Below are 23,122 nucleotides of genomic sequence, written 5' to 3'. Positions count from 1 at the left end.
CCCAAAATAACACACTCCCTCACCTTCTTATTTAAAGACTCTCACTCTCCGTGCGGCCTTACTCCCCAATCACTCTTTCAGATAAATGACCTTTTTAGCTAATAGCCACTGGCCACAGAGACCACTTTGTTGTGTCTGGTCCTGTCTTGTATTTAACATTTTGTGGATGCAAAGATTTACAGAGATATGACTCTCGGGACGGATCATTTCACCAAATGCTCCTTTGTCAGATCTACAGGCCTCATCCTGTGCTGGAGTCAGCTGAGGTTGTATCTAGTGTGTCCAGGCGGGTAAAACCCAGTCCTGTAATTGGGATCCAACCAAAATGTGCCGGGGAGGAAGACTGTGAGGATTAGGAAGCACCTTCTTGTTCCCCGGGGATTCAGGGATGAATGGTCACAGTCTGTGGCAGGGCCACACAGTTGGCTACAACACCACACAATCACAATGCCATCAGCATCACGGCGGCGGGTAACCCACTGTGGCAGAGAATCGCTCTCATCAGCAACACCACCCAATCACAAAGCTATCAGCAGAGCCGTGATGTTGCTCCCGGTCCAAAATCCCCTGGGTTTACTGTTCCTTTCCTTTCCTTTCCTTTCCTTTCCTTTCCTTTCCTTTCCTTTCCTTTCCTTCCTTCTCCTCTCCTCTCCTCTCCTCTCCTCTCCTCTCCTTTCCTTCTCCTCTCCTTCTCTTCTCCTCTCCTTCTCCTCTCCTCTCCTCTCTTCCCTTTCCTCTCCTCACTCTTCATTACCTCCCTTGTTACATCCCGCTCTCCTTTTCATTTTGTCTCTGCACTCCCCCCTCCTCGTCCTCCCGCCTCTTTATCTCTCACGGCTCCCTCCTGCCCAGTGATGGATATTGGCGGCGTGATTAGTTGAGCTTCAGTCATTTTCCCATACCATATTTTCTATTAGCTGCCAGCCAGCTAGCCAGGATGTCCTGAGGCCTGTAAATGTAGCCTAGCGTGTGAAAAGGAGCGCAGGGACAGGAGAGCGATGCTTCTGTTGGCATGAAGATACACTGCAGGATCAACTCATGCTTATGGTACACTGATCACTTCAGATCACACGATAAGATCAAAGATATTCACCTTTTTAATAAAGGAGACAAATCTGAAAATCTCCATATTTGAGAGGCTGAAAACTGTTTCGGCTGTAATTTTTGCATAACAAAATCAACTAGCTGTCCATTATTTGCAATTATTTCTCTGTCAATATTAATTAATTAAAATACATGTATTTATGTACTATCTTACGCTCATGGTTTTGATTCAGTTTCATTGGGTTTCATCACTTTTGTTGATTGTGTCTTTGCTCTGAAAAAGTTAATGTATGTCGTAGCACACCAAAAACAGATATTTCCTTCATACATTTAATAAAGAACAAATCAGAGCAAAATGTGGTCCTAAAGAAAGAAACACAATTTGAAAGATAGTGTTGGACGGTATGTGTGCTTAGTTTGTAAAAAAAAGCCACTCTTTACTAACCGTTTGCAAACTTTACAAGGTAATATGTCAAAGTTATGTTCCCAAAAATCAATAATGTAGTATGAAATAGCATACTTCTATATTTTGTAAACGTATGAGCAGAATAGGGGAAGCAAGCTGCCGTTACAGACATTACATTTAAGGCTCGGCTCGTATATAACATCACTGTAGCTGGTGAGAAAACAAGCCCCTCTTCATTACGGATGACAGAAGACGTTCTCTGGCCACCACCTTTCATTTGACATCTAGATTTATGGTTTTAATGAAGCAGGGGCAGTGAAGTGGAGACTGAAGGGCCGTGTTGCTCTGCTCTTCGCTTTCTAATATGGCTGTAACAAAGGCTCGCTGAAGCTCTTTAACTGGCACACATTTAGCACCCTGCAGATTGAAAAATGGAGCTCTGAAATGAAAGTGATAGACTGATGGGAGGGTCAGCGCTGAACATCGTGGAATCAAGACACCCTTGCCTCTTTCCATTGTGGGACTCGAGTGGTTCGACTGCCCTTTTATGATTTTATGAACCGCCGTTTACGATCGTTCCTTGTTTTATAACAGCGTTTCTCTCAGAGCGATAGTTCCTTATAAGAGGAGAAATTATTTTGTTACTTCCTGGAGCAGTTAAAGGTTAGTAACATATTATAACTGCTGTGCTCTTAGCTTGAGTGTGTGCTGACAGTATACCTCGGCTCTCCCATGAGTAGCAGGCTCAGACTAGTTTATTGGTATATTCAGCCCCCTCCTCTGTTCCATGGTGTGCTTTAAAACTTGGGCCAAATAAGTTGACCAGCCTCTTTGCTGACACTGGCTGCTTCGTGTGCTGCATTCATCCTCATAAATTCACTCAGTTTACTAGCACCAAAACTTTAGGAATTGAATTGCCTTTTCTTCCACACGAGATATGGCTTTTAGGATACTTTTGCCACTCGTTTATGAGCTGCTCATACATCTGTAATAAGAACAAATGTCACCCAAACTCGAGCCTTAAATCAGCTACTCCATTTCCCCGTCCTCTTGACTTATCTTTGGTCTTGGCACACACCTCTACTATTGCTTTCTCCTTTTACCTGACATGGCAGGAGGCGAACTTGTTGCAACAGTTCTTTTCGGATCACAGCTCTAACTCTTGTTTCCAGTCACCTCTTGTCTTTCCTTTGCAGAGCCTAGGATTAGCAAGGTGACAATTAGAGATGAGCGTTTCACAAAAGGGGATACCACACAACAGAAAAATTATTCAAACCAATTTCTCTTACCTCTATATTTATGTATTTCTCACTGGAACTCACTCTGCAAGTCTGGACACAGAATGTAACGCCAGAGCCCTCTGAAATCTCTCTTACCTCCTCAACTGAGTCTCTCTCCCCTTTCTGGCAAAAGCTCAGGGCGAGCTCCAAGCCAGTGAAGCGTGTTTAAACAACACGTGAGGAGATGAATATTTGTATTGGTTTTCTGTATCTTTATTGAAAGCAGCCCTCATAAGTCTTCTGTGTAATCTCTGCTCTGTTTATGCATAATTTCCCTTTGTGTGCACTTATGAATGATCTACTTTAAATACCAAAGTAAATCACATTCTGCTCTGCATACCTTCTCACACACACACATACACAGTCACAGACACACGCACACACTTGCCATGTACAGTAAAGTGAAAGCATACAGTGTTTGTACTTGTGTCTTGTCAGAGGAGATGATTGCACTTCTAGACTGATTTCTTTCTTTATATTTGTTTTATTATTTCTTCACCGTCAATGGGTCTATGTCTATCTCTATTCCTTCTGTGTTGTGTGTGTGTGCATGCAAATGAATGTATTTATCGTACTTCCTGCTATCTCTCCTCACTGTGTCTGTCTCTCTGTTAATCTCTGTCTTCCCCTGGTAAATGATTAACATGGAGAACCTGGCTGAACTATAATCAACAAACCCACAGTGAGGTAATTACTACCTTATTCCCTGTCCTGCTAACAAAGCAATCTCCCCCCCTCTCTCTCGCTCTCCATGTCTCTGTCTTTCCTTCTTCATCTGTCATCTAACTGTATCAATCCTCCTTTTCTGTATCACTGCCTATTGTCTAGCTCACTGCTGCGCTGCGGTCTGTAGATCAGAGATGTGTTTGTGATTGTGTACCTTATCTGTCTCTGTAAATGTGCTTTGTCTGTTTGTTTGTGGAATTGAGTGTATTATCTGGAGGAAAACTATGGATGAGTAAACTTTGTGTACTTGCGCTTCTTCTTCTCTGTCTGAAAACAATGAGAGGCAGTGATTCTTAGCGCCAATGTTGTCGGTTGAAGTTGTTTTTAGCGGAACAATAGTAATGTGTGGTGTGTGTGTTTTGATTTTGGAACTAACCTGCCGGTTTGTGTAAAAAAGGGAACTCTCTGTTCCCTTGAAGTGTGATCATTTCAGTTCTGGAGAAACAAAACCCAGAAATGCACCAGGATGCCCAGCCCTATTAAAACCTTTCATTCATTTGTGATCCTCCACATGATTCATCGTTTTTACAAGTTTTCTGAGAATTTCTCTTTTCCGCTCACAGCACGCAGTGAAAGTGGCTACGACTGTAAAACCTCCTCAGTTCCGGCCAGCGGTGTGCGGCTCTGGGAACATTTACCAACTGCTGTGCTGGCCTCTCGTCTAAATAGGTCATTGTTTTGTTTCCACTCGTTAGCTGATTTAAGGTGTGACTAAAGTGTTCGAAGAAAAAAGGAGCCTTACTGCCTTAGGATACTTCATTTTCCAAAGGTGGGGCATGCAGATACAGTATTGTGCAAATGCGTCCTTGGATCTAAAGTGCAACATTACGATAAGCTCCTTTTCTGAAGTGAATCCTTACAGATATATGTGGCTACTAACTATATATGCGTCAAATCAGCAATCCTCTATTTCCCTTTTTTAGTGTTATATTATACAGAGGAGTAAAACCAAAATACAAGTTTCAAAATAAGTTAAATAACCTTTGCAACGCAATTAAAGGCAGAGATGTGTACACGGAGAGATTGAAGCAAACTGTGTTTTAAAATGAGGTTTAGTCAGAGGCCTAGCAGTGAGGAAGTCTGTATTAAAATGGATCAGATAGTCACAGTGCAGCTTGGAGCCGTTGGAGCAGACATGGTGAACAAGCATGAAAGGACGCTCGCTCTCTCCTCCTGGTCAGGATATTTAGTCAATCAATACCAATTCAACACCAAGATATTATCGCCCGGCTCCTCGCATTATCTCCAGACTGCATATGGACCCATCTCTTTCCCAATTTCTCTCCACCGCGCTGCCCTGTTTCTCTGTGTACACACATCAGTATTAGGTAGCATTAAGCTGTAATAAGTAGTATTGTACGTATGTGTCCAAGTGGCATAGAACAGCTGTGGAATGAAATGAGGTTCAGCGTTGTCTGCCGCCCCAGTTGGCACGGCACAGCCTGGTTTTGGCACAAAATGGCTGCCGTGCCGCAGAAAAGGAGAGAGTGGTTATGGGGGTTAAGGGCTGCTGGTGAGCACAGAGCGGGAGCACATTCATTCATTCAGGGCACACAATGAGCTGGCATTGTTGTAGGTATCGGGCCAACTGTGTATTTCTTCCACATACAAAACAGCTATTAAATTATGGCGTGAGAATATGTGGCCTCAAAGTGTGGGAAACATTATCAACTTAAGCTTGACCATAATAACACAATCTGCTGGTTGTTTAGCCAATTCGGGCATTTTTTCAAATATCACAATGACATATGCACGCACAGACAGGCATACACACACACACACACGTACATATAACCTCACACAATACTCTTCCACTCAGCTCAGAAATCCTGCCAAAAGGCAACCTGGGAATTCCCTGAGAAAGAAATTGAATTAGTATTGACCCAGGCTGAGCAAAAGGCTGTAGCAGGAACCCGGATTATTACACCATACAAGGTGCTCGCTGCCAGGAGGACACTGAGACATGTTTGCCATCAGTCCTCAAATCTTCAAAGGTGCTTAAAGACAGTTGCTCCAGAATCTCTTTCTACTGCCTGTGTGTGTTTTCCATAGATACATTTTCACTGGTACAAGAGATGCTGCAGTTTTCCTTAATTTAAGAATACAGAGAGACATGTGGATGTTTAATTTACCCAACAACCCTGATGCACAGTTTCACATTTTATTTATATGAACGTATTAAGAATATTAATAGTGTCCCGTTGTGCGATCATTTACACTAGTTTTGGTCACCACATGAGTCCTGTTAAAAGCAGGTAGGAAAGAAAATCAGTTTAAGGCGTAAAACCTGTATCTTTAAAACTGATTTGATCTGACAAGCCACGGATTTGAAGACACAGTGCTAAGGTGTCCTTGTGAGTTTCACACTTGTACAATTTCAGATTGTGATAAATTTGAATATATTTTAATATCAGCCTTCAGTGATGCCGGGTTTACCTACCAACTCAATGAACCTGGTATCTGTTTGAACTGTTATTTTTTCATAATTGTTACAATGTAGAAGAAGAGAATACTTTTTAATTGATGCTTTTTTATGGATTTGACTTTGAAAAAATATTGTAAAATGTCATGACTTACCTCCATGAAATAAACACGAGTTGGCATTCTGCAATTTATGAACTTTTAAGAAGGATAAAAGCTATTCTGCTTTAAATGAAATCACATCTACTATGACTCCTTGAACGGTAAGAAGCAGAAAATACACTGCAGGAGTTCACGTTTTGCTTATGTAAGTTGTTATCTTTGACCTGGCAGCTTGTCAGTCTTTATTTATTGATTACTTTTTATTAATTATGTATTCTACAAATCCACCTTTACAGCACATATGTTGCCGTGTCATGTGCTTGCTGCAGTGCGGTGTGAGATGGTGAGCCTCCAGAAGCTGTATAAGAATGATAGTAGCGGCCGTCTTCACACAAGACCAAACTTTATGGACTAATAAACCTTCTACAAAGAGCGGCTTCACTACACTTCTTCTAGACACAACAATGAAACACTTAGATACAAATACTCAAAGGGCGGGAACATGTGTGTTTGTTAAGGAGGTGTGTAACTTTTGTGTATTAAAATTATTCTGCTTATCAGTTACCTCATAAAAAGGAGCTTTGTCAGCACCTTTTTCTAGTTCCTGAAAAACACCTTTCATCCTGTGCTTTGTGATTTCCAGAGGCGATGGATCACATGACAAATGTGAACATATTTTGAGTCCGCTCGATTTTTCCATGGTGGAACAAAAGCTAATATTATTTTGCTGTTTGCCTCCCAGAAGTACGGCAGCACAGCCTTCCAGCCCCCAGTGATGTGAAACACACATTCCTCCTCTTTGTTTCCTTTTGGGCTGGCATACACGTACCACACACGCACACACACCACATATGAATATACATTCCCTTTCTGCTTCCTTTTCTCGTCAGCCCCCAGAGATTATAAAAACATTAGACCTGCACTGAAGGGAGTGAGGGATGGAGAATGCGTTAAAGCAGAGGATGGTAGAGAAAGAGTCAACAGATTTCAACTCCCAAAACAGCTCAGGATGGCCCCGAGGGAAGGAGGGATGAGGTGAGAGGGAGAGAGGGAAGAAAGGATGTCAGCAGGAATTACTATCACTGTCTAAAGCAGGCGTGAGGAGCAACCCCCTTCTCCTCCCCTCCCTCCGTCCCAACACACACACAGGGGCTGTTTCACACACACTCGCTCTGTGATGCTCTTATACAGGTGTGGTATAGAGACACACACGAGTAGTAGCTGTGTGCGTGTTGACTAAGCATATTGAGTAGTGTATGCATCATGTTGTAAAATTACAGTAGAGTCCTTTTACCTGAGTTAAACAAAGACGAAGCATGACTGGAATGTGGTATCATGAGTTTATTCGTGTGTGTGTGTGTGTGTGTGTGTGTGTGTGTGTGTGTGTGTGTGTGTGTGTGTGTGTGTGTGTGTGTGTGTGTGTGTGTGTGTGTGTGTGTGTGTGTGTGTGTGTGTGTGTGTGTGTGTGTGTGTGTGTGTGTGTGTGTGTGTGTGTGTGTGTGTGTGTGTGTGTGTGTGTGTGTGTGTGTGTGTGTGTGTGTGTGTGTGTGTGTGTGTGTGTGTGTGTGTGTGTGTGTGTAGTGTGTGTGTGTGTGTGTGTGTGTGTGTGTGTGTGTGTGTGTGTGTGTGTGTGTGTGTGTGTGTGTGTGTGTGTGTGTGTGTGTGTGTGTGTGTGTGTGTGTGTGTGCGCGTGTGTGCGTGTGCATATTTAGACGTGTTATTTTTGTTGCAATAACCAGCACCACTTGATCTCCGGGTGTGCAGTAATGCTCAGCTTGATCCTCGTCTCCTGGTAATTTCACTGCTATTTTTTCTCTCGGCTTCCTTGTTGTTCTTTTTTCTGCCCTTCCTACTCTTTTTTTCTCAACATTTGTTCCAATCAAATCTTTTAGTCATGAGTTCAAGGAATGTTTTTTTTTTCCAGAATTATTTCTTTGATCAACCTGCAGTTGTGCCGCGAGATAAGTGCGGTATGGTGCAAACTGTACAGTATTGGTTTGCTTTTGAGTGATGCTAAGGTAGACATTACATTACATTACATTACATTGCATTTAGCTGACGCTTTTGTCCAAAGCGACTTACAATAAGTACATTCGACCAGGAAGACACAACCTTGAAGAAAACAGAATCATATAAGTATATCAGGTTTCATAGAGCCAAACATTTCAAGTGCTACTCAACTGGCTTTAGGTAAGCCAGTCCTTTATTGGTATAAAAGTGCTTCGTTAATCGTTCTAACGCTCGAAGTGGAGTCGAAAGAGATGAGTTTTCAGTTTGCGCCGGAAGATGTGCAAGCTATCTGCCGTCCTGATGTCAATGGGGAGCTCATTCCACCATCTTGGAGCCAGGATAGCAAACCCACGTGTTTTCGCCGATGGGAACTTGGGTCCCCCTCGCAGCGAGGGCGCAACGAGTCGTTTGGCTGATGCAGAGCGTAGTGCACGCGCTGGGGTGTACGGTTTAACCATGTCCTGGATGTAGACGGTCTACCTTAGTGTAGCAGTGGCCGCAGAATAAATATATTAATTTAACAGTTTTGTTAAACCACTAAGTCCGACAACGCCACCCCGGGAATTTCACCCAGGGAAATGTGACAAGTTTTAAGTCACTAGGACACACAGGTTCGGTTACTCATGGAACAAGAGACGTGGTTCAATCAAACTGTTAAATTAATATATTTATTCTGCGGCCACTGCTACAAACTGGCGTTGTCGGCAGGATCTACTCTTTGCTTGAACAGAGACGTGTGTTTCGATTGTTCTTTATTTTTGTGGTTGTAAGAAACAATTGTTTTATGCCTTTAAATAATTGTTTTATATTGTGTTCCGAAGCAAAACAGCAGCTGGTTTCTTGTGGACCTGTGGTAAGTCACAGTGTTTATTATCGTGTATTTCCTGTCCATTTTGTCGCCCTATCTCCCCATTTAAATTTGGAACGGTGTAGCTATGGAGGAAGAGTTACAAGAATTGAGGGATTTAGTTGCGCAGTTAAAAGCAGACAATGAGAGGCTGTGGCAGGAACAGGCTGCGGCGGTGACTGGTCCTAATGCTGCACCTCTCCTTGCTGCTCCGCCAACTTCTGTTCTTTCCCATGCTAGTGCCCCTTCAGCGGAGAGACTGGTTTTTGTGCCCCGAGACAGGAAATGTCCCATGTTTAGGGGAAGATCAGGAATAGGTTTGACAGAATGGATTGAGGAAATACAGGCTTGTATGAGAGCGCGCCGTTTGGCTATATCCGATCAGGCATTTTTCCTGTTTGACCATCTCGAAGGAGAGGCCCGTGATGAGATAAAATACCGTTCAAGTGCTGAGCGGGAAGACCCTGTTAAAGTCCTTGCTGTGTTGCAAGAGCTGTATGGTTGTTCTGATTCTTACGTAGCTTTACAAGAGGCTTTCTTCTCCCGACGACAGCAAGAAGGGGAGACTTTGCAGGAATTCTCCCTTGCGTTGCTTAGTCTTATGTCGTCTGTAAAGCAGCGGGCGCCTGACAATATGCCTAATGCAGAGGTTTTGCTGCACGACCAATTTGTAGAGCATGTCATTGACGGTGCATTGCGACGTGAGTTAAAACAGTTTATACGTCGGCAACCTACTGCAGCATTACTTGATGCCAGGGCAGAAGCAATCAGGTGGGAGCGGGAGGGTTTGCCTGGTGCTAATAGGGGCCGAAGTCACTCTGTCCCTTTAGTTCTTGGTCTACAGTATGGAGTTCAGGGTGGTCCTCAGGTGGTGACTGGCTCCCAGGTGTCTGAACTGAGTGAGATGAGAGAGATGCTAAAACTCCAGCAAGAGCAGCTTAACACACTTACTCAAAACATTTCTCGTTTCCAGGACTCTCAGCTGCACAGTCGCGCCCCCTATAGGGGCCCCATAATTTGCAGACGTTGCCAGCTACCCGGTCATTTAGCCAGAGAGTGCGATGGGGTACGTGCTGCTGTTCGTGCTCGACCGTCCTCACCTGCTCAACAGTCTAGCGGGCAGCGCCGTTTCACTCAGCCATCGGAAAACTAGCGCCCGCCGAATTACAAAGCCACAGTTCGGGGGGTGGAGTCACAGGCTCAGGAGAAGCTTTTAAGCTCATGTCGTCTTGTCCACATTTAGATGTCAGCATGGGGGGAGTTATGGTTCCTTGCTTGGTGGATACTGGGTCCATGGTGTCCACCGTCACAGAGAGCTTTTTCCTTCAGCACTTTGAGCCTTGGGGCCAAGAGAAGCTTCAATCTTGTCACTGGCTGCAGCTCAGGGCAGCCAATGGGTTAGCCATCCCTTACATCGGCTACTTGGAGCTGGACGTTGAGCTATGTGGAAAGGTAATGGCAAGCTGTGGCGTGTTGGTGGTCAAGGACCCCCCCGGTGGTGTCTCTTCTGCAGTCCCTGGTATCTTGGGGATGAACATCATTCGCAGATGTTATCAAGAGCTCTTTGGACAGCATGGGTTGGCCTTGTTTTCCTTACCTTCTGTATCTGAGGCCCCCCAGTCATTCATTGAGGCTTTGCAAAAATGCCATCAGTCCAGTGTGCAGCCCCCCCCTGGCGTCTCAGGAGGGCTAAAAGTGCGTGGAAGGAAGGTTTGTCGTATCCCTGGTGGCATGATGAAGATTGTTGCAGCCACATGCTCAGAGCAGTACTCAAGTGGCACTGTGTTATTTGAGCCCTTGGATTCGGGTCTTCCGGCTGGATTGCTTGCCTCTCCAGCTCTGGTTCGGGTGGAAAGGGGCACCGCCTATATTCCTATTGTGAACGTAGGCTCCGTTGACGTGTTGCTCTATCCCCGCACACTGATAGGCACACTCGATGACGTTAGGCTGGTTAACTTGCCTGTTGGTGTCACCGAAGTATCATCTAGTGTGGCCAGAGTGGCATCCCAGGCTGCCTTTCCCTCTGTGCCTGACCAGCTGGATGCTCTGGACCTGTCTTCCTTGCCTGCTGAAGAACAGGTTAAGGTACAGTCTCTTTTGACAAAGCACACATCTGTCTTTTCTGCTCACGAAGGGGACTTGGGTTGCACCACCTTGATCTCTCATGACATCCCTCTTCTTGATGACGTCCCCGTGAAGCAACGCTATAGGCGCATTCCCCCGTCTGAGTACGAGGTAGTGAAGGAGCACATCAACCAACTTCTTGAGTCACAGATCATAAGAGAGAGTTGCAGCCCCTACGCATCCCCCATCGTGCTAGTGGAAAAGAAAGATGGCAGCCTGCACATGTGCGTAGACTACAGGCAGCTAAACAGCAAAACCAGGAAAGATGCTTTTCCTCTCCCTCGAATCGAAGAGTCCCTTGATGCGCTGACCGGTGCCAGCTGGTTTTCCACTATGGATTTAGCCAGTGGGTATAACCAGGTACCAGTTGCAGAAGCAGACCGGCCAAAAACTGCGTTTTGCACCCCGTTTGGCCTCTTTGAGTGGAATCGGATGCCCTTTGGACTCTGCAATGCTTCTGGCACCTTCCAAAGATTGATGCAGCGGATCTTCGGGGACCAACAATGCCAATCTTTGCTTTTATACCTTGATGACATCGTGGTATTCTCTTCCACCGTGGATCAACATCTTGAGAGGTTGGAGGTCGTGCTGAGAAGGCTACAGCATGAGGGCTTAAAGGCTAAGCTATCAAAGTGTGCTTTCTTCCAGCGAGAGGTGCGTTACCTGGGCCATGTGATTTCTGACCAGGGTGTCTCTACTGATCCCAGCAAACAGGAGGTGGTAGCCAGTTGGCAGCCCCCCACTACCATCTCTGGACTGCGGTCGTTCCTTGGTTTTGCCAGTTACTACCGTAGGTTTGTGGAGGGCTTTGCCAAATTGGCGGCCCCTCTACATACGTTGGTGGCTGAGTTGGGAGGCACCAAGTCCAAAAGGAGATCAGAGCGTGAAATTGCTGGGAACTGGACTGAGGAGTGTCATACTCCTCCTGCTAACTTACAAATCTCTCCACTCCCTAGCCCCTCCATACATCTCTGACCTCCTTCAGCCCTACACCCCCTCTCGTCACCTGCGGTCCTCTGACAAAGGGCTGCTCTCCATCCAGCGCTCCAAGCTGAAAACATTTGGCAACAGAACCTTCAGTGTCGCTGGAATTCTCTCCCCTCTGCAATCAGGAATGCAGACACTCTGGACACCTTCAAAAAACACCTCAAACACCATCTGTTCACTCAGGCCTTTGACCTCAACTAATATACAGTACTCAGCAACCTGTTCCTGTTTTGTTTTCTTCAGCCTATGTATCTGTATGATTATTATTACTTTTTGTTTTGTTACTTCCCATTGTAAAGCGTCCTTGGGTTTCGTGAAAGGCGCTATATAAATTGAAATTATTATTATTATTATTATTATTATTATTATAGGAGCTTTGAGGCTCTCAAGACAAAGCTCACCACGGCACCTGTGCTTACCTATGCCGACTTCTCCCTCCCATTCATTCTGGAGGTCGACGCAAGCTTTGGTGGCCTCGGAGCTGTGCTATCACAGGAGCAAGGTGGTAAGGTCAGGCCCATAGCTTATGCCAGCAGAGGTCTGAGGCCCACGGAACGCAATTCTGCCAACTACAGCTCTATGAGGCTGGAGTTCTTGGGGCTCAAGTGGGCCATGACTGAGAAATTTAGGGAATATCTGCTTGGTCATAAATGTGTTGTCTTCACTGACAACAATCCCCTTAGCCACCTGTCCACGGCAAAGCTTGGAGCCACTGAACAACGTTGGGCAGCCCAACTTGCGTCTTTCGACTTTGAGATTAAGTACCGCTCTGGTAGAAGTAATGGAAATGCTGATGCCCTGTCCGGTCAGCACCCACCAGGGGTGCAAGATCTTGAAGCTATGCTCCCTAGCACCTCGCTCCCCTTGCCTTTACGGCAAGCCTTGCCAGTAGCACAGGCAACCCAAGCAGCTGTCATAGCCTTGCCTCATCATACACAGTCTGATATGGAGGCACTTCAGCAAGCCGACCCCGTCCTTCAGGAACTCTTGGTGTTCTGGAGAAGGAGGCAGCGTCCAAGCAATGATGAGAGGAAGCAGTTGTCCCGGCAAGCATTGGCACTGCTCCGCCAATAGGACCGGTTAGTTGAGAGGAGTGGGGTCCTCTATCGCCAGATCTTTCGCTCTGATGGGGCTGAAGCAGTTCTGCAGCTGCTTTTGTATGTTGTTACGTCGGCATCATTTAGAAACGTGTATTACAATTTAATCACGGTAAAATATGTTCATTTTGTTGTAGTTGTAGCTCCCGAGCCAGCGCGTCTTGTTTGAATGATGCGAATAAACACAGCTGGCAGCCGCGGTGAAACTCGAGCGACTAGAGCGATGCGATAGGAGCGTTTAGAGCGAAGTGAATATTCGCATCGCTTCCGGTGTGAACGTAGCATAAACGCTCCTATCGCATCGCTCTAGTCGCTCGAGTTTCACCGCGGCTGCCAGCTGTGTTTACTCGCATCATTCAAACAAGACGCGCTGGCTCGAGAGCTACAACTACAACAAAATGAACATATTTTACCGTGATTAAATTGTAATACACGTTTCTAAATGATGCCGACGTAACAACATACTGATACCGGTTAGTAAAAACCATGAATTAATGCTTTGACAAGTCTGCAGACAGACGGCAGGCGAAAAACCTTTTAGAATGCTTGTTTTCTGAATGGAGATTGGGTCGACCAGGCTAAGCTAACGTTGTATATGCTCACTCCACACTCATAACAACGGCCTACAGACATAAATAAACCAGCGACTGTATTCGCCAAGACACAGACAGTGCCGAGCCTTGCGGGGCCCGTTTTTGGTTGCGTTTCCACTTGGCCTAGTACTTGCTAGCGGGTCCTAATTCACAGTTTTTCTGGCCCCATAAAATCGTGGTTCTAGGGCCAGTAACAACCAGGCTGAGTCGGGCTGAGTATGCTAAACTAGAGAGAGAATCGCTGGCAAGGGGGCTACAACTACAACAAGATGAACATATTTTACCGTGATTTAATTGTAATACACGTTTCAAAATGATGCCGAAGTAACAACATACTGATACCGGTTAGTAAAAACCATGAATTAATGCTTTGACAAGTCTGCAGACAGACGGCAGGCAAAAAACCCTTTTAAATTGCATGTTTTCTAAATGGAGCTTGGCTAAGCTAACGTTATATATGCTCCGACCGTCCACACTCACAACAACGGCCTATACAGACATAAATAAACCAGCGACTGTATTCGCCATGACACAGGCAGTCTGTGGTTTGTACTTGTTTAACTTTTGTCTAGTTTCTGAACAGATCGTATCTGTCCCCGGCTGTTTGAAGAGCAAGCATGGGAAACAAAAGACAGCATTTACCTGTTTGCATCCAGCTAGCCATGCCTTTCTGGTGTACCAGCTACGTGAGAAGCCTCGTTGATACGTTTTGTCTTTTTCACGAGCTTGCTGCGATATATACAAATCGGGTTGGTCCGGTCCAAGGTCTTTAAGCAACAGTTTATCTCCCAAACTTCTCCTTTCGAAAGGATTGGAGATTAGCTCTTGAACGGAATTGGGCGGGGACCGAGGTCCGGCGACTCCACCTGCACACGAAGCCATTCTCATCCAACTCATCCAACACCTTGGTCACTCACAAGTCTAAAAAACAACTCACGTCAACGCACGTAAGCAACGTGGGCGCCAACGTGAGCGCCCTCGTGACCAAAATATTTGACGGCGCTGATTGGCTGAAATTATGTTTCGGCGGCACAGTTTACTATTGAGACTTTTGCAATGTGCTGGTTGCTGCTGTTTGGCTCGGGGGCTCCTTGCACGGCGCCCGGTAATGATAAACTAATGCCACGGGCAAGGCCAGGCATGAAACATGTGACTTATCAGTAACTTTAGACATCGTAACACGATTTTAAACGAGATTTTATCGTAGATTATACATTTTACTGATGCCAATTGTATGATATTGACCTTGTTCATTAAAAATAAAAATATAAAATATATATATATATATATATATTTTTTTTTTTAAATATATATATTTTTAATTTAATTTTTTTTTTTATTTTTTTTTTTGTATGTGGGAAGAGGTGGGGCGGCGCCCCTAGCACCCCTATGGGCCGGCCGCCACTACTTACCATCTACTACACTGACAGGCTGCTGACACGTTAGTATGCAGAGTGGGGACATACACACAATACACACAATACACACAATACACAATAAGGGGCTAAGTTGATTAAATTGCGTATTTTTTTACAGATTTCTTTAAGTAAACTGTCATTTTTTATTAATTGCTCTGTCACTGTCCAAAAATATGTTTTGTTATATTCATCAGAAATGATCAGATGGCTATAATTTACAGTCTGGGAGCATCCTGAGATTTGTTGCTAGGGTTGTTCTGAATGGAAGAGGGGAAAATAGCCTTGTCCCAAATCTCCATAGCGGTGGCCTTGTAGCAGGAGAACTCATGAATCTCATTGCTCTCCTATTCAACTGGAAATTGAGTTCTTGTACGCAGCACGCTTCTCAAAACACTGCTGCGTGTTTATGATTGTGGAATTAATGTGTGCTCACCTAAAATACACTCAGTGACAAATGCCTAGTCATGAAAGTCAGAAAACGCCTTACTCGCTACTTTTTACATTTGAGGAGTTTCACTGATGGATTTCTTTTCAGAACGAAAAAAGTTTAGAACGGTTTTGTTTAAAAAAAAAGGTAGATACTGAATACGTTGCAGGTTTTACTGTGGTATTTGCTTAGTTTGCTTAGTGGATTTACAGTGGACTTAGTCTGTTACTATGAAAAAAACCTGCTCACCACACTCTGCCACACTGTACTCTGTGCGTGTCACTTTTGGGTCATTGTGGTTGATTACTTTAAAGTAGAGACCAGTCCATTTTAATCCCAAATTAATCATTTAATCCCAGTCCAGCGCCCAGCTGTTGTTCACACTATATGTCAGACTGCCGTCTGCACCTCTCCTGTTGACCCTCACTACTTCCTTCCCCTCCTAAATCCACCTCCCCCTTCTTCCTTCTTATTGTGTCTTAAACCCTTCATCAGTGTTGTGGAACTCAACTGGCCTTTCTAAGAAATTCAGTGGCATCCGGCTTTGAGGCAGATAATGGCATCCAATACCAGCTCAAATATTAAAACCAAGAATTCAGTTTCACACGCTGCAAAGCAATGGATAAGCTAATGCTCATGTGCTAAAGTGAATATGCTGTATTAAGTTATAAATAACACATAGTATAGTAGCCTTGAAACCAAATAGGCAGATTTTGTTCAAATGTCTCAATAATTCTATTTCCAGCTGATTGGTATTAGACGTCAGTGTGAGTGTCCTGTCTCTGGTGTGAATATGTGTTCGTGTGAGAGGGTGGGGGCGAGTGGCTGGCTGTGCGTGACTAGAACAGGACAAAGCTGGCTGCCTTGAGGGGGAATAGGGGGGACCTTCCATATCCCTGATGCACAGAGCGATACGAATCTTAACGGTTGTGACGGAGAAAGATGGAGAGGGAGGGAGAAGCATGGATCGTCTGCGAGGGGGGGGAAGAGGGGGCCAGTTTAGTCTCCTGGGATTCCAAAGCAGTGACCGTGAAAGTGCTTAGATAAACAGAGAAAAATACAGAGTGGGGAGGGAGGGAGGGAGGGCGAAGTGGGTGAAATGGTGGTGGAAGAAGCAATGGAGGGAGAAGGTGTGTAGACACTCTGACAGAGGGAGGAAATGAGACCTGCTGAAGATGGGGTGGGAGAAAGCAGATGGGAGTGAAAGCAAGTATAGAAGTTTTTAAATAAGTTCTCCATGAGTCAGAGAGACGGGAAGAGCAGGCTGCCACTCTATTTACTCCCTAACTCGTGTGCCTCTCCCATCTCTCTCTCTCTCTCTCTCTCTCTCTCTCTCTCTCTCTCTCTCTCTCTCTCTCTCTCTCTCTCTCTCTCTCCATATTCTCCTTTGCACTCCTTCTCTGTCTTTAAATAATTCAGGCCTCTTGGCTGTATTAGCAGCTTTCATTGACATGTCTTGTGTGTGTGTGTGTGTGTGTGTGTCTGGCTGAAGGACAGATCCAGCCCTTGGACTGGCCATTCCTAACAACTAGCCAATGAGCCGACGCTGAGTTGAAGGCAGAGGGAATGCATACCTGGGTTTAACGGTCTATGTTGCCTATCCAGCATTGACCTTCACATCATGGAGAGAGACAAAAACACAGTGCAAGAATGGGAAAGAGTGTCGACGGCATCAGAAGGTTGACCCACTTAGTAAATGATGGATTCTCAAAGCCAACTCTGATTTATTGGCTCAGTGTATTTGCTTTGTGAGCGCCCTTTTCACTATAGTGAAGAGTGTATCTGAGTTAAAGTGTGTGTGTGTATGTGGTTGTTTTAAGGGGCGTTGCTGGCATGTCCTCCTTAACCTACTTACACAGGTGGGACCTGCTGACCTGAGACACAGATAAGTGTAGTTAAGTATAGTTAATATAACAGATGGGGGTGTAGAACGTATACTGCTAAGACGTTGGGACTCGATAGGGATACGAAAATATATATAAAACTATGAAACGTTGCCAATAAGCAACATGCAATATTCGCCAAACATTTAAAATAAATGTCACTGTTTAAAAGGGTTTGATTTTAAATTATCTTTGTCAAAGATGCAGACAAAGATACAAGATTCATTGAAAGAGGAACGGGTATGGCAAGTTGGATCTAACCAACTTAGGGTTGCAATGATTATATTTGATTATCCTTTTATCTGTATCAGAATAACTTTTGGTAGTAAAACATTTTCAAAAATTAGTAAAACATTTCCTAAAGCCCAACGTGACCTCTTTAAAGCTTTAATAATTCCATTATGGTTACATTCTATTAACTTAAATCCAAATATATTCAATCTATAATGATATATAACAGAACATTATATTTCTGGATTTTTTTCTCTCCGTTGACAGAAAAAAAATATTGTTTCAGCTTTAAAACAACAGATACGATGTATGATTCAAATGTGCAGTCTAAAGCCGGCTTTAAAATAAACACTTTTTTCTCTGTTTTGTATTTATCTTAATATATATATTTTTTATTTAAAAGCAAAAAGATCTCCCGGTGTCCTCTCTGTCCTACACCACCTGCCCAATTGGCATGAAACCAATATGACCAACCCTTGTGTCAGTGTTATTCACTTTAAAGTGAACATTCATTCATCAACTCTCTTTATTTGGCTAGTCTTATCTGCTTTGACACTGTGTATGAAGTTGGTACAAAAGACGAGACAAATTATGTTGACACTGTGGATCAGCCCAGCTGCCACTTTGTAGCAATACACTTTGATAGATTTTGTACATAGTTTGAATCATGGCTTTTTGTGTCCACCCATCATGGCTGTCACTGCCCCCCCTCCTCTGTCTGTCAGTGTCTGAGCGGTGAGGTACGGTAGCTATATTCAGGTTTATGTATCGGAGCCTGGCACCTGCACAGATCAGCCCTGTATTTACACTGCAGCTGCATTTAGACTGCAGAAACATGGAGAGCACTCATTACTCTGAGGTTAAGGCTGTCCGACAGAGAGATGCAGGAAAAAAAGACGTATGGAAGGAGAGGATGGATGGGTGGGGCGCTGGCTTGGCACCAATCCCAGCCTTGGATTTGTTGTTGTCCTGGCAACGGCACGTCTGACCTTATTTGCCCCCTCACACGCCCCTTTCTGTGCGTGCACCATGATCTCGCCCATCCGCATTTCTTTTGCCGCACACTTTCCCGTCATTATTATCTGCGTGAGGGCCGAACCTCTTCTGATTGTGCCCTTTCTCTCTAGCACTCTGCCTCCAAGTGTGGCCTCCACGCTGAGCAGGTGAGAGAGTCAAGTCTGAGCGCTCACAGCTGCTGCCCCGCTGGTGGGCAACATTTGCACTGTTTTTCGGTCAAGTGGCGAAAAGAAAAGGGAGCCTCAGACTGTCAGACTGCAGTCTTTGTCCGTTTATATTGTGGACAGTAATTTCATACCTCCTAGAAAAGTTGCTGGAAAGCTTATTTTTGGATCGGAATGGACCACACATGGAGAGCGTGCATGACGGCGCTGCCACGTAGAGGCTGTGATGGTTTCTGCAGACCTGCAGCCGTATCAAAACGGTTCCGATGGAATGGTTTCCATACTGATAGGTCCTGCAGACCCAAATCATGCAATTTTACTCAGCCCTGACGGCCGAGCTATACATCCTCTTGTGATGCTGATACCCACAGAATGACCACACACGCACACAGAGGAGGACCTATGCCGTAACAGGCAGAAAATAGGGTCCCTCAGGGCCTGAAGCAGCAGGTGTGTGTGTGTGTGTGTGTGTTTGTGGGTCCACGGGGCAGCCTGCTGATCCTAACAGTTTGAATGCCCATGCATCTTCCTTTAATGGAGCCTGCAGGGCAAGAAGGGTGCAACCAATCACTTCCTCCAGGCTATACACATACAGCCATTGTCACCAACGCTTATGCACCAAATTCATATATATATACGATGCTTTGCAATGTCTGTGTGCACTGATGTTCTTATCCTTCTCCCATTTATGAGGGCAGATGCATTAGGATTGTCTGTTAGCACAGGGCTTCCCCCAGGGAAGTGTTTATCAGAGGTCGTAAAGCCACCCAGATCTGTGTGCTCAGAACCTGCATAGAAAGAAAAAACGCACACTCAAGTGGATGGATACGGATGAGGGGAAAATGGAGGAGGGAAGTTCACATACCGTCCACATTTCGAAATTAGGAGTCATGGAAAAGAAAGCAAAAGGTCTGGTGTAGCGGGGAGATACACTTCCTTCTGACCTTGAAGGAAGCACACGTACATGAAAACATGAACATAGGCCCACCAAACAGGAAACGGTAGATAAGAGCAACAGCTTGTTCCCCTTAAGTCCCTTTTCCCTCTCAGTGAGGAGGGGTTGATCACCATCCTTTACCTCAGTTTGATGACACTTACATTTTGAAAATACAGGGTCTACAGCGTCCCGGGGATGTGAGGTTGAAGGGGGTTAGTAAAGGGATTTATTTCTGCCAACTGGGCAGGCGGGGTTGTGGGGGGCCCCAGATGGTCAGAGGTAGGGGGGGAAGTCCTTGTTTGTGCGCGTTGAGGGGAGTAAGCACCAGGTTAGACACAACATTGGTGTTTAGGCTCCGGACACAGCATGGCTTTGTGTGGGCAAAGAGGGGGGGGCATGGCTAGGGGAGGGGGGAGGTGGGGTTGCCCTGATTCTGTTCCATTTTACAACAGCGCAGCATAAGATTGAGCAGGAGAGAAGAGATGGGGAACAAAAGAAAGACATATTTTTCCGAGTTAAAGTCTCTCTCTCTCCCTCTCATGTCTGACTCATGAGGAGCTACAGGTGTCCTATTCCTCTTGTTTCTCTCTCTGAAGATAGGATAGCCTCTGGAGCAGGAGGTCATTAAAGCTTTGAAGAGAAAGAGTATTCTCTTGTTCTCTGCCCTGTTCCTTCTTTCCTCCTGTACCATCTTTGGGCTTTTTTGTTTTGAACTTCTCTCATACTTTCCAGCAGCTTTCCCCCACAGTACAGTGTTGTTATTCCCATGGAAAGACTTCTAGAGCCTCGTCTTCTTCACCTGCCCAGCAACAAAATGTGTACAGTTTTCTCCAATCCCTCTCTTGTGTTGAGAGATGTATCCATGTAATTCTTTCAGATGTACAAGATGTCACCATAAAACTGCTCAGCTGAAGTTGTTATTAAGTGTCTACAAAACAGCTGTGGTTGAAAGGTTAGGAACACGGTTAGTTAGTGTAGTTGGCTGCTGTGGTTGGTTACAGTTTCTTCAAGATGCATTTTTGTTCCAACAACCCCCGCCAATTCCAACAACTGCACGTTGTTCCAGTTTGTGGAACAGTTTAGTCTGGCAGTAAGTCCCGATTCAGTTTTTCCTTAAAGACTGGGAGAGGCGCAACAATGTGAAGTTGGTCGGCAGTCCACATTTTTGTGTTCACCACAGTATTGAAAGCACAGATTGACTTTGTTTCAGCAGGCAAAACCACATAGCAAAGCCATTCCAGAAAAAGTATCAGTTCAAATTGAGATGACTAGTTGGATTAACTAAACCGTGACACCCAGAATACTAATGCAATCAGTATGTCAAAGATGACATTATTTTATTCATCAAGATTAATGACTCAGCTGTCATCTGTTAACGGCTAACCCCACCCATCTGGTGTACCAAAACTGAAATATACAATAACATTTCACAAAGTCCTCCTCCTCGAGAGCAACACACATCCTCCCATTTTAGCTGAAGTGTTACTACAGCACCACAGAGGCTGAAGCTGTGTCACGCTATGCCCCGCCAAGGCACAGTGACCACAGAAACGTACTGTGCCCAGTCACCATAGTGAGCCGAGTTAGCGATCCGCCTGCTGTGATTTACCATGGGAAGAACTGAGGCTCCTCTAAGCCTCTCTGTCTCCCGTCGTCCCTTCAAGGGAGCAACAGACTTTAACTGTGGGCTTCTTATCGTTCCATCACAGGCATGAACGCGTTTATTAAATCCACATCATCTACAGTATACATTCATTTGGGATGCATGGTACAGTGTGATATTAGCATTTGTATTGTAGCGGAATATTTGTTGCTCGCATGTTTATGTGCAGTATATGCATTAAGTACCCAAGTGTATTCAGTATGCATAGTACGCAGCTGCTCTGCGTGATCGAGTATCTGCTCTGTATTCCTGAAGCCGTGTTGTGGGATTGTTGCTCCTTTAATTATTCTCTCATATTAAAGGATCAAAGGTCTCTACCACAGTCAAACCCCTGCATTTCATTATAACCACACACACACACACACACACACACACACACACACACACACACACACACACACACACACACAGGAATGTATGTTTCTCTGTGCACACACGTTAACATGGACACACATGGACACACATGGACACACATTAGTTGTTCAATTTTTTCAATTTTTAATGTCATTTCCTGCAATTATAAAAAAAAAAGGATAAATGTTCGCCTTTTCAAGTCCTCGATTGAAGGGCGCAGCGTGTTCTTTTTGATTCGGCTCCTTTTTTTGTATCAACCAAGAGCTTGCACTAGTGCTCAGAAGGGTGTCACCGATCACCCTCTGGCATGAGGGGAGAGCATGTTTTATTCTCCTGAAGTACTTTCATGTCTCTGTGTATGTATGCCTAAAGTGTGTGAACATGTGTGTGTGCATTCATGCCCACATGTGCTCAAACACACATGAGTGTGTGTGCTGTGTCTTTGCCCTCTCCCCTTTTGCTCCAGCTCTGGACCAAACCAATCCTCCGCTTCCAGAGCATTCTCCAGCTGATGGGCTACTCCACCAGCTCTCTGCTCTTTTACACCCTCAGCTCTTCGGTGCTCCCATGATGCCCCTGTTCTGTCACCGCTCTGCTGTGTGGTGGCTGGCAGTAGGGGAGGATGCTGAGTGTAATTAGGGCATACCCAAGCCTACCAGGGCCACAGAGAAGGGAGGAAGGAAGGGAAGAGGATGGAAAGAGGCCTGACAGTTTGACAACAGTAGAGCACACAGTCTCTGTAATTGCTGGCGTGCATATGGCGCGGGCCAAGGTTGGAGACTTGTGGGAGGAAAAGGGGGGTAATGTAGGATAGAGAGGAGTCATACATAGGAGGGAGAGCAGGATGAGATGCAGCCTCAAAAGTGGGGAGAGATAAGGAAGGAGGTCAAGAGAGGAAGGGGGTGAGGAGGAGGAATGTAATGAATCAGGAGTTGGGTGAGGGGGGAATCTGAGGAAGAAGCTTGAGATGAATGACATCGCGGGGGGGGGCAGCATGTTGACACAGCACATGTCTATTATTACACATTCACGCACACACCCACACTTCCACGGCTGGTGCACCTAAGCAAACATTTCTGTGTCTTGGAGAAGCCTTCAAAAGCACCACAGGTATGAAGAGTAAACGGGCTGCGGAGTGTGTGTGTGTGTGTGTGTGTGTGTGTGTGTGTGTGTGTGTGTGTGTGTGTGTGTGTGTGTGTGTGTGTGTGTGTGTGTGTGTGTGTGTGTGTGTGTGTGTTGTGTGTGTGTGTGTGTGTGTGTGTGTGTGTGTGTGATGTGTGTGTGTGTGTGTGTGTGTGTGTGTGTGTGTGTGTGTGTGTGTGTGTGTGTGTGTGTGTGTGTGTGTGTGTGTGTGTGTGTGTGTGTGTGTGTGTGTGTGTGTGTGTGTGTGT

General features: G+C 45.1%; 1 protein-coding gene across 2 annotated transcripts in view; it reads left to right on the top strand.

Annotated features, from left to right (window-relative positions):
• Positions 1-23,122, top strand: part of si:dkey-246i14.3 (ephrin-A4) — a 38,449-nt gene that overhangs the window by 1,223 nt on the left and 14,104 nt on the right. The window contains exon 2 of one of the 2 annotated variants that reach the window (XM_034227966.1): positions 16,975-17,161. The exons of the other annotated variant lie outside the window; for it this stretch is intronic. Within the exon in view, the coding sequence (XP_034083857.1) occupies positions 17,133-17,161 (29 nt within the window). The 5' untranslated portion in view covers positions 16,975-17,132. The remainder of the gene's footprint in view (positions 1-16,974; positions 17,162-23,122) is intronic. 2 annotated transcript variants of the gene reach the window in all.

Source organism: Gymnodraco acuticeps, unplaced genomic scaffold (genome assembly GCF_902827175.1).
Source record: "Gymnodraco acuticeps unplaced genomic scaffold, fGymAcu1.1, whole genome shotgun sequence".
Lineage (NCBI taxonomy): Eukaryota > Metazoa > Chordata > Actinopteri > Perciformes > Bathydraconidae > Gymnodraco > Gymnodraco acuticeps.
This window is presented reverse-complemented; position numbering and strand designations above follow the sequence as displayed.